This window comes from Heptranchias perlo, chromosome 19, assembly GCF_035084215.1.
Source record: "Heptranchias perlo isolate sHepPer1 chromosome 19, sHepPer1.hap1, whole genome shotgun sequence".
NCBI lineage: Eukaryota > Metazoa > Chordata > Chondrichthyes > Hexanchiformes > Hexanchidae > Heptranchias > Heptranchias perlo.
Genome location: NC_090343.1, coordinates 37648819 through 37661584, shown reverse-complemented (window position 1 = coordinate 37661584; position 12766 = coordinate 37648819). Strand labels below are relative to the sequence as shown.

At 43.4% G+C, this 12766-nt stretch overlaps 1 protein-coding gene across 2 annotated transcripts in view; it reads left to right on the top strand.

The window, feature by feature from the left end:
* rprd1b (regulation of nuclear pre-mRNA domain containing 1B) overlaps window positions 1-12766 on the top strand; it is a 36075-nt gene that overhangs the window by 21286 nt on the left and 2023 nt on the right. For both annotated transcript variants that reach the window (XM_068000623.1, XM_068000622.1), the window contains 3 exons: window positions 2639-2748; window positions 6621-6747; window positions 8268-8443. In XM_068000623.1, coding sequence (XP_067856724.1) covers window positions 2639-2748; window positions 6621-6747; window positions 8268-8443 — 413 coding nt within the window. The remainder of the gene's footprint in view (window positions 1-2638; window positions 2749-6620; window positions 6748-8267; window positions 8444-12766) is intronic.

Genomic DNA, 12766 nt, shown 5'->3' with positions numbered 1-12766 from the left:
ACTTTATTGAAGAATACAGGTTTATCCAATTGAGAAATTTGTTTACCTCAGATATGAGTTGTGCAATGCTGGATAAAGAAAATGGTGTGGCATCAAAACTGAAAAAGATTTTTAAAAAAATCTTTAATTGCCTTTCAGTGTGTTTGTTGAAAGCTCATAACCAACTGATGTAAACTGAAGGGGGCTTTTGTTGCAGAAATACAGGAGCCCCTGCAACTATTCCTAAAAACATAATTTTTTAAATATTCTCTAGGTGGTTAGAATACAAAAGTAAGGAAGTGATGCCCCAGTTGTACAAAACCTTGGTCGGACCCTAGCTGAAGTACTGCATTCAGTTTTGGGCACCCAACCTCAAGAAAGATATATTGACCTTGGAGGGGATACGGCACAGATTCACCAGAATGATACCAGGGCTTAAAGGGTAAATTGAGGCCAGGTTGCATAAACTTAATTTGTATTCCTTTGAGTTGAGGGGAGAGCTCATCAAATTATTTAAATTGATAAAGGGATTCAGTAGGGTAGAAACAAAGCAACTATTGCCTCTAGTGGGTGAATCCAGAACAAGGGGGCATAATCTTTTTAATATTAGAGCTAGGCAGTTTAGGAATGTAATCAGGCAGCACTTTTTCACGTACGGTAGTAGAAATCTGGAACTCTCTTCAAAAGGTTGTGGATGTTGGGTCAATTGAAATTTTCAAGACTGGTATCAATAGATTTTTGTTAGGTAAGGGTATCAAGGGATATGAAGCAAGGCAGGTAAATGGAGTTGAGAAAAAGATGAGCCATGATCTAATGAAATGGCGGAACAGGCTTGAGGGGCTGCATGGCCTACTTCTGTTCCTATGAGCTTAGGTTTGTTTGAATTTGGAATGCAGTTATGTAGAAGATTAATACAGTTGTTGTCAGATATAAATTAGATAGAATCAAATCGCTTTCCCCAAACATGAGTGCTATGCTTGAGTGAAGAAATAAACTGTTGTGTTTTACATCCTCATTCTTTTCCCCCCTCTCCTGCCTCTCTCCCTTTACCCTTTTTGGTGGTAGGTGTATTTTGGGGGTAGGGGGAAGTTTTTCTTAAAAAGAAAAAAAAGGTGTTATGCATTTTCTAAATGTTAATTCTGTTTGGAATGTATATTATAAAGTGGTAGTGAATTTTCTTTCTTGCATTTTGGACACTTACTTTAAAGGCATTAAAACCAAATATGGGACCTAGTTGTTAAATGACACATTCTGATGGCTTCTCTGTACATAAATTTCCTGTATCACCATCGATTTAAATGGATTTTAATTTTGTGACTTGAAAATATGAAGAAGGCAGCTAAAAGAAATGGGCCATGTTTCCACACCTTTCGATGCCTTCATTGAGAAAATTCTTTCGTAAGCCAATCTAGGAAATGTTTGATTCAGAGGATAGCAAGCCAGAACAGTCTGACTATAATATCCATATAAATTGCTCTTTGAGATGAGAGCCATTGGTCTCCAATATATACTGTGAAAATTAGTTCAGTTTCACTTTACCTTCTAAAGCACCTGTGCATGTCACTGCACTTCAAACTGTTCACTTTCAATACGGCAAAATCATTGGGCATCTAAAAATGCAATTTTTTTTAATGCAAGGCAAGTGTATTTATGAACCTGATTGAATAAAATGAGTTTGGTTCTATACTAATTTGCGTAAATTGACATTTGTTTTTAATAATTTGTTTATTTCACTACCTTATTTTTACTAAACGTAAGGCAAAGCTAAGAATGAGTAATGAATGAAACCAGTATTTTCAGTATTGACTGATTTCTCTGCATTTTCTTCAGAATGTCTGGCTGACACAGTGGTGTCAATAATGAGTTGCACTGTCAGCCAAAGAGTTGAAGTGGGGCAGGACTCACAGCAAACAGTCTATTTTACAGTAAACAAAGTGTATTTACTCAGCAAACAGAGTCTATTTAAACAGTCTATTTTTAAAAAGAGTCTCTACGAACTACAGCAAATCGAACTCATGACCAAAACTACAGCAATTCTCCCGATAAAAGCAGGGTGATTTCTCCAGTGAAATGCAGTGAGTGGAGGATACAAATTCAGTGTGTAAAATCAATCCTAGTCACTTACAGCAGTGCGGTCTCCAGGCGTGATTGACGGGAGAATTACACAATTATCTCCATTCGAGCTGGGAATAGTGGTGTCACTATATGCAGCCCATTTTCTTATTATAAGTTGCACAATTTGAATTTGTATGCTTGGAGATTGAGGGGGGGAGGAGAATTGTTGAACCTTGGGTGCAGTCTGGCATGGCTTTCTGCCACTAGTGCTGACATTATTGCCTAAACTTATAAACATATTTTCACCAATTATTTTTGATCCTTGTGTTTGTATATAGGTATGAAAAAATAAGCTGCAAATACCTCCACAGCAGTCGGAGTTAGAACTGTAACAGGAGTGTTTTATATGCAATTTATCAATGGGATTAAAAACTTTATTTCCCAAAAAAATATTTGTTTCTGCAGTTTTTTTTAATCTTGTGGTATTGCTAAGTATGAGACTTTTTTTTTAAAAGTCTAACAATTTGCTAGAGATGCATTAGTTTAATTTTGCCTTCAGTGCTATGTAAGGCACCGTGTAAACCATAATCCTTTACTTTCGTAGGTGAAGAGAAGCGAGCACCGAAACGTAGCTATCCTGTTGTTGAAGATGAAGAAGATGACGATTACAGAGTCAACTACTCTCCTATAGACACAGGCACAGGTCCAATGTTGGTATGTACTTAACTGGAAGCCATCGAATCATTACGAATGTATAATGAAACATGTTTCTGGAGGATCCAGTGTGTGTGATGTACTTCATGATGCACAAGTGCCATTTAATAGTGACCGGAAACTCTTTCTATTTATCATTTATACTTCAGCCAGTACAATGAGCAGGTGCATTCAGACCCCGATTTCTGGAAGCTTTGTTAGGAAGTGATGCAGGGTAATGATTTTGGAAGAATTAAGACATCCTAAAGGTTTGTCATAGATTTGATGCCAGGTTTACACTAAAATCAATGTAAATCCGGTACTAAACTGGTAGAATAAATAGTGTACTGGCTTAGACCATTGTCCTTTTAATTCAGACCAAGCTTAGAAGATAGCTCAAACTAATGGGATGAATGTGGAGATGTCGGTGATGGACTGGGGTTGACAATTGTAAACAATTTTACAACACCAAGTTATAGTCCAGCAATTTTATTTTAAATTCACAAGCTTTCGGAGGCTACCTCCTTCCTCAGGTGAACGATGTGGAAATGAAATCCTCAATGAAGTCGCATTTATAATTCACAGAACAATGCTTGGTGATAACAGACAGTTTTTTCAACTGCCCGTTGCCAAGGTCTCAGAATATACAAATCACCAAAAAAAACAACAAACAAAAAAAAACAGAGATAGAGAGGTAGAAACATAGAAAAGACAGCAACTGACCCGTTATATTAAAAACAGATAACATTTGTTCGCTGGTGGGGTAACGTGTAGCGTGACATGAACCCAAGATCCCGGTTGAGGCCGTCCTCATGGGTGCGGAACTTGGCTCTCAATTTCTGCTCGACGATTTTGCGTTGTCGTGTGTCTCGAAGGCCGCCTTGGAGTATGCTTACTCGAAGGTCGGTGGCTGAATGTCCTTGACTGCTGAAGTGTTCCCCGACTGGGAGGGAACCCTCCTGTTTGGCGATTGTTGCGCGGTGTCCGTTCATCCGTTGTCGCAGTGTCTGCATGGTCTCGCCAATGTACCATGCTCTGGGGCATCCTTTCCTGCAACGTATGAGGTAGACAACGTTGGCCGAGTCACAGGAGTATGATCCATGCACCTGGTGGGTGGTGTCCTCTCGTGTGATGGTAGTATCTGTGTCGATGATCTGGCATGTCTTGCAGAGGTTACCGCGGCAGGGTTGTGTGGTGTCGTGGACGCTGTTCTCTTGAAAGCTAGGTAATTTGCTTCGAACGATGGTCTGTTTGAGGTTGGGTGGCTGTTTAAAGGCGAGTAGTGGAGGTGTGGGGATGGCCATAGCGAGGTGTTCGTCGTCATTGATGACATGTTGAAGGCTGCGGAGAACATGGCGTAGTTTCTCCGCTCCGGGGAAGTACTGGACGACAAAGGGTACTCTGTTGGTTGCGTCCCATGTTAGTCTCCTGAGGAGGTCTATGCGATTTTTTGCTGTGGCCCGTCAGAACTGTCGATCGATGAGTCGAGCGTCATATCCCGTTCTTACTAGGGCGTCTTTCAGCGTCTGTAGGTGTCCATCGCGTTCCTCCTCGTCTGAGCACACCCTGTGTATTCGCAGGGCCTGTCCATAGGGGATGGCCTCTTTGACGTGGTTAGGGTGGAAGCTGGAAAAGTGGAGCATCGTGAGGTTGTCCGTGGGCTTGCGGTAGACTTCTACTGCCTCCCAAAGATACACAAAGCCAACACACCCGGACATCCTATCGTATCAGGCAACGGAACCCTGTGTGAGAACCTCTCTGGATACATCGAGGGCATCCTGAAACCCATCGTACAGGGAACCCCCAGCTTCTGTCGCGACACTACAGACTTCCTACAAAAACTCAGTACCCACGGACCAGTTGAACCAGGAACACTTCTCACCACGATGGACGTCTCGGCACTATACACCAGTATCCCCCACGATGACGGCATCGCTGCGACAGCATCAATACTCAACACCAACAACAGCCAATCTCCGGACGCCATCCTACAACTCATCCGCTTCATCCTGGATCACAATGTCTTCACCTTCAATAACCAGTTCTTTACCCAAACACACGGAACAGCCATGGGGACCAAATTCGCACCCCAATACGCCAACATTTTCATGCACAAGTTCGAGCAGGACTTCTTCACTGCACAAGACCTCCAACCAACACTATACACCAGATACATCGACGACATTTTCTTTCTATGGACCCACGGCGAAGAATCACTGAAGAGACTACACGATAACATCAACAAGTTCCATCCCACCATCAAGCTCACCATGGACTACTCCTCAGAATCAGTTTCTTTCTTGGACACACGAATCTCCATCAAAGACGGGCACCTCAGCACCTCACTCTACCGCAAGCCCACGGACAATCTCACAATGCTCCACTTTTCCAGCTTCCACCCTAACCACGTCAAAGAGGCCATCCCCTATGGACAGGCCCTGCGAATACACAGGATCTGCTCAGATGAGGAGGAACGCGATGGACACCTACAGACGCTGAAAGACGCCCTAGTAAGAACGGGATATGACGCTCGACTCATCGATCGACAGTTCCGACGGGCCACAGCAAAAAATCGCATAGACCTCCTCCGGAGACTAACACGGGACGCAACCAACAGAGTACCCTTTGTCGTCCAGTACTTCCCCGGAGCGGAGAAACTACGCCATGTTCTCCGCAGCCTTCAACATGTCATCAATGACGACGAACACCTCGCTATGGCCATCCCCACACCTCCACTACTCGCCTTTAAACAGCCACCCAACCTCAAACAGACCATCGTTCGCAGCAAATTACCTAGCTTTCAAGAGAACAGCGTCCACGACACCACACAACCCTGCCGCGGTAACCTCTGCAAGACATGCCAGATCATCGACACAGATACCACCATCACACGAGAGGACACCACCCACCAGGTGCATGGTTCATACTCCTGTGACTCGGCCAACGTTGTCTACCTCATACGTTGCAGGAAAGGATGCCCTAGAGCATGGTACATTGGCGAGACCATGCAGACACTGCGACAACGGATGAACGGACACCGCGCAACAATCGCCAAACAGGAGGGTTCCCTCCCAGTCGGGGAACACTTCAGCAGTCAAGGACATTCAGCCACCGACCTTCGGGTAAGCGTACTCCAAGGCGGCCTTCGAGACACACGACAACGCAAAATCGTCGAGCAGAAATTGAGAGCCAAGTTCCGCACCCATGAGGACGGCCTCAACCGGGATCTTGGGTTCATGTCACGCTATACGTTACCCCACCAGCGAACAAATGTTATCTGTTTTTAATATAACTGGTCAGTTGCTGTCTTTTCTATGTTTCTACCTCTCTATCTGTTTTTTTTTGTTTGTTGTTTTTTTTGGTGATTTGTATATTCTGAGACCTGGCAGGTAACACCTGTCTGTCTGCACACTGATTGCCTTGGCAACGGGCAGTTGAAAAAACTGTCTGTTATCACCAAGCATTGTTCTGTGAATTATAAATGCGACTTCATTTCGAGGATTTCATTTCCACATCGTTCACCTGAGGAAGGAGGTAGCCTCCGAAAGCTTGTGAATTTAAAATAAAATTGCTGGACTATAACTTGGTGTTGTAAAATTGTTTACAATGGGATGAAAGTCGTCTTTCCATGAGCCTGTAAGGGTTTTCAGTGAAAATTCAATGCGGTTCCATTGACCATGCATCCGCTACACACACATTTCCCCTCATGTGAACACAACGCTCAGATCAAATTAATATTGTATAATGTGCTTCATATACCCTGCCAAAATAATTGGTATTTTTTCTTAAGTTAGACCCTCCCCAATTAAGTAGCTTTTACAACCTGTCATTAACTGTTTTCATTTACTCAGATGAGCATACATCCTCTTGATGTAATCTATTTTCTTTTAAAGACTGAAAATCTGATTAAATCTCTCCAAGATCTGGAAAATGCAGCATCAGGGGACGCAAATGTTCGTCAGAAGATTGCATCGTTGCCTCAAGAAGTGCAAGATGTTTCACTCTTGGAGAACATTGCAGGTAGAGAGTTTGCTGTATAATTATTGACCACCAGGGCTGGATGGTGCTGTGTAATCCCTATAACATTCATTTTAATATGTCTTACTCACTAAGTAGTGAATAACTTAATGAAGAGTGGAGAAAATTGCTAATGCTGGAAATATGAAACAAAATCAGAAACTGCTGTCGATATACATCAGGTCTAGCATTGCCTATAAAAGGAAAATACTGGTTAATGTTTTCAGTGTTATGGTTCTGACAGTGGGTTACACCCAAAATGTTAACCTGTTTTTCCTCTTTATAGTTGCGTTTTCTATTTTTTAAATGACATCTAATGATTTTTCAGCACTGAGATATGAAAATTATAAGGTGGGGGAACTATCCAACATTTCATAGTGCCTGATTCCTGTTCTAATTAAAATACGATGGGCCAGTTTTTGCTGTAGTAGGGTATCTAATGACATCTGCCGTTAGTTAGATTTGCCCCTGCACCCTCCAGCTCTAACCATTTTTGATCAACAATTTGCTGAAAGTGCGAGCTGATAAAGCGGAGCGAGGGAAACAGGGCATCTGGGACCTGAGTGAACAGGGCAACCAACAGGATATCTTCTTAACTAATCAGATTTAAGGATTGGAAAATAAACAGCGGAAGGACTGAGAAGGAGGGTGAATTAAACACAGTGAATTCAATGTCGAATCAGGTACAGAAAGAGAAATAGGGAGAGAAAGAAAGATTGGATTGAGAGAGAAAAAAGAGACAAAGGGAAAGTATGAAAAAAAAATTAAAATTAAAATTTGATATTTAAAATATCTCCTAAAACAATTCACAACCTGAAGGAATGAGACTCCACACTTTATAATAGTTAATTTTCAGTGCCAGAGAGGTTGATTAGCAGTCATTAACACTCATCGCATGTTAAAAGGGTACTTCTGCATGTAATTACTACCCTTAAAATATCTGCGAAGGGTTTAGTTCGTATCTACCGTGCAAATACAGCAACTTCACGACTTTCAAGGCATGTCAATGGTCAGGTAGACTGAAATTTTGTTTCCGCGAAGCTCAAACGGACAGCAACTTTTGGATATTCGCATTTAACTGCGCATCTGCCCCAAGCCTGAAGTTGTTGTACCATTTACGCATAAATAACGGCGAGCGCCATTAGCCTCACCGTTACTTTGAGAGCAGAGTTTGGCCCATTAGATCTAGATGTGCACAACACATGAAGGGCCTGATTTCTGATGACCTGCATAGATTTGCCATCACATTTAAAATAAACTATAATAAGCATCCCTTTAATCATTAGCATTATGGTAGCTCTTTGCATGTCGGTTGAAGTTTTTTTGTTCTACAGATAATTTAGTTTAAACTGCTAATGTGGTTTCACATTTCTTTGCTGTCTCTTTAAATTTCTGACACTAGTTTAATTTTCTCAAAGCTGAAAAGGTATACCAAAAGGAAATTGGTTTGCCATTTATTGTCCTCTCCGTTTACTTTAAATTTAGCTGTAATGTAGCTAATTTCTTCTGTTTCTCATACTTAGATAAAGCAGCTGCTGAAAGGCTATCGAAAATTGTTGACGAGGCTTGTTTGCTGTTAGCGGAGTACAATGGGCGGCTGGCAGCAGAGCTGGATGACCGGAGGCAGCTGGCACGAATGCTGACTGAATACATCAATAGTCAGAAGGAGATTCTGGGAGAAAAAGAGAAAAAGTTAGCGGTGCGTAGATCGTTCTCTCTTGCGTCACTAATTTTTACACTGAGTGTCAGCTGTGAGGAAAACTAAAACCCCTACGTTTTGTGTTGGCCAAAAATAAAGCCACTGCTTCTACCTCCACTCTTCCACATTATGAAAATAACTAACTTTTTACATTCATAACATCAGTGCAGTTATCTTTGGACTGTTGAGTGCTGTCTACTAAACAGATAAGATTATGCTGTTTGCATAGGAATTTCATGTATCAAATGCTTCTACACTTCATGCAGGATCTCAACAATGAATTGCAATTTCATTTCAGTTGATAAAATTTAGTAATGTTGTCATTAACCCTGAATGAAGTTGTCCATCAGTGACCTAACGCATCTCAGGATCCACAGTCAGTCACTCAATTTCATATAGTGGATCTTGAAATGATTTGCTGGTAATATTGATCAGGATAAGTCTTGGTGTTGCTGATCAGCCCAGAGAGCACCTGGTCATCTTTGGGGGCGCTTCTAGTCTGTGGAATGTGGGTTGACAAATGAGATCTGGTTAACCAGCAGCTCTGCAGGATGTTAAGTTATGTTAATTTAGACATGTTTACTTAATAGTTAGCTGGCATTGAAGATAGTGGGTCAGAATTAATCCATTAATAGATGCTGACATTTGTGATGATGTGGAGATGCCGGTGATGGACTGGGGTTGACAATTGTAAACAATTTTACAACACCAAGTTATAGTCCAGCAATTTTATTTTAAATTCACAAGCTTTCGGAGGCTTCCTCCTTCGTCAGGTAAATGTTCAGGAGCTCCTTGAAGCCTACGCATTTATACATCACAGAACAATACATGGTGTTTACAGACTGCCCCTGCAACTGCCCGTTGCCAAGGCAATCACCGTGTTCAGACAGAGAGGTGTCACCTGCAGAACCCCCGAATACACATTCAACAAAAAAACAAACAGGAAAAAAAAAAGAGAGGCAGAAACATCCGGAAGGCAGAGAAAGCCAGCAAATGACCCATTATATTAAAAACAGATAACATTTGTTCGCTGGTGGGGTAACGTGTAGCGTGACATGAACCCAAGATCCCGGTTGAGGCCGTCCTCATGGGTGCGGAACTTGGCTATCAATTTCTGCTCGACGATTTTGCGTTGTCGTGTGTCTCGAAGGCCGCCTTGGAGTACGCTTACCCGAAGGTCGGTGGATGAATGTCCATGACTGCTGAAGTGTTCCCCGACTGGGAGGGAACCCTCCTGTTTGGCGATTGTTGCGCGGTGTCCGTTCATCCGTTGTCGCAGCGTCTGCATGGTCTCGCCAATGTACCATGCTCTGGGGCATCCTTTCCTGCAACGTATGAGGTAGACAACGTTGGCCGAGTCACAGGAGTATGAACCATGCACCTGGTGGGTGGTGTCCTCTCGTGTGATGGTGGTATCTGTGTCGATGATCTGGCATGTCTTGCAGAGGTTACCGTGGCAGGGTTGTGTGGCGTCCACGACACCACACAACCCTGCCACGGTAACCTCTGCAAGACATGCCAGATCATCGACACAGATACCACCATCACACGAGAGGACACCACCCACCAGGTGCATGGTTCATACTCCTGTGACTCGGCCAACGTTGTCTACCTCATACGTTGCAGGAAAGGATGCCCCAGAGCATGGTACATTGGCGAGACCATGCAGACGCTGCGACAACGGATGAACGGACACCGCGCAACAATCGCCAAACAGGAGGGTTCCCTCCCAGTCGGGGAACACTTCAGCAGTCATAGACATTCATCCACCGACCTTCGGGTAAGCGTACTCCAAGGCGGCCTTCGAGACACACGACAACGCAAAATCGTCGAGCAGAAATTGATAGCCAAGTTCCGCACCCATGAGGACGGCCTCAACCGGGATCTTGGGTTCATGTCACGCTACACGTTACCCCACCAGCGAACAAATGTTATCTGTTTTTAATATAATGGGTCATTTGCTGGCTTTCTCTGCCTTCCGGATGTTTCTGCCTCTCTTTTTTTTTTCCTGTTTGTTTTTTTGTTGAATGTGTATTCGGGGGTTCTGCAGGTGACACCTCTCTGTCTGAACACGGTGATTGCCTTGGCAACGGGCAGTTGCAGGGGCAGTCTGTAAACACCATGTATTGTTCTGTGATGTATAAATGCGTAGGCTTCAAGGAGCTCCTGAACATTTACCTGACGAAGGAGGAAGCCTCCGAAAGCTTGTGAATTTAAAATAAAATTGCTGGACTATAACTTGGTGTTGTAAAATTGTTGACATTTGTGATGTGTTACGAGTTGCTGTGAACTAAGAGGCATCGACCTATCATTGACAAAGGTCAGTATAGTTGAGCTGTAACCAGGGTCCAAGTTTTTGGTAGCGTACAGCTTTGTCAGCAATATGGCAGCATGAAAAGTTGAAAGTTTTGTTTGGTGGTGCCGTTGAAGGGTATGGCAAAACTATTTTGGTTCACTTTCATGGAAAGCTGTAATATTGCTACCATGGTAAAGAAACTGTTTAACAAAGTCAATAATGCTACTTCAAATTTGGGAGAAGAGCAGCTGGTGGAGAGTGTTGCTTTAATCCTAGCTCAGTTGATTCATTCCAAGCTTGGTCACTTTTACGTGTATGTATGACTTAAGATCTCGGAAAGATGTTTGTTTCAGCAAAAATTACTATATTAACATAACATAAATCACCAGCAAAGGTGTCACTGATGTGAATTGTGGCTTGTGACCCAGCTATTGTTGCCATCATAATCTTGGCCATAAGTGTTTTGCGTTCAAGGTCCATAAGATGCAGATCCACTGACATTAATTATTGGATGTAAATTTTACTGTGGAAAATAAGTAGCTTTTCAGTCTACAAATATATTCCATGTAAACAGAAACCCAGTGTATTCACCATCCCTGTCATTGCCTTGGTACAGCCCCTCTAGTCCAAAGGGCACAGACTTGATCGATCTTGCACACACTTGATTAGCCATTCATTGCCAGACCTGGCTGAACCCCATCCAGCTCCAGTGGGCCACACTCTCCTCTGCCAAAACAACCCACTATTCTAGGATCATTCTGGATGGCAATGATAACCATAGGTTCCTTTTTTCTACTCTCAGCTACTCCCATAAATCCATCTTCCCTGCTCCCTGCAACCTCATCAGAACAAGCGAGGAGCTCATGGTTTACTTCGTCACCAAGATTAGGGACCATCCATTCGGCTGCTTTCCTACTTTTCCTTGCCCATCAAGTCATAGCTCCCCCAAATCTTTCTCCTACCCTAGCCCCCTACCCTAGCTTCTCCCCGTTCCCATCCAAGCTCATCTCATCAATGGCTCCGACCTCCAGCTCTCTCGACCCCATTTGCACTAAATTCTTGACTACCAAACTTCCTTTTCTGGCCCCAATGCTAGCTGATATTGTAAATGGTTCCCCTTGCATAGGCATTGTCCCCTCTCTTTTTAAAAACTGCCATTGCTACTCTCCTCCACCCCCCCCCCCCAAAAAAAACTACCCTTGACCCCGTGTCCTTGTTGACTACCGCCCCATCTCCAACCTCCCATTCCTTTCCTCGATCCTTGAATACATTGTCACTTCCCCAATCTGTCTCTCCTTCAACTCCCTGTTTGAATCCTTCAATCAGGTTTCCGCTCCTCCCACGGTACTTACCCTCTCGTTGTCCAGTTGGTGGGGCTACCTCACCTGGATCCACACTTAGTCGATCATAGCCAGAGCATCCCTAGCAATGGCTTCTTTTCCCACTGCAGCACCATCACTTAGGATGGATCCTTGAGGAACTCCCTATTCGACCGCTTGTGCAACATACAATGTTGGATGAGCTGTAATTTCCATCAGCTAAACATTGGGAAGACCAAAACCGTAGTCTTCAGTCCCCGTAACAAGCTCTGTACCCTAGCCACTGACTCCATCCCCTCCCTGGCCGCTTTCTCAGGCTAAACCGATTTATTTATAACAGTGGCATTGTGTTTGACCCTGAGTTGAGTTTCCGATCCCATATGCTCTACGTCAGAGGCCACCTACTTTCACGTCTAACATCACCTATCCTAGCCCACCTGAACACTCTATTCCTCTGACTCTGGCCTCTTGTGTATCTCCTGCCCCTTTTGCTCCACCACTGACTGCCGTGCCTTCAGACAATTAGGTCCCACGCTCTCTCTTCCCTCCCTATATCCTTCCGTTTATTCACTTCCCTCTCTCCTTTTAAGATCCTCTTTAAAACCTACCTTTTTAACCAAGCCTTTGGTCATCCCTCCTAATCTTTCCTCCTTTAGCTCAGCACCTGTTTTCTTAGGGCCTCTGATGTATTTGAGACTTTTCTGTGTT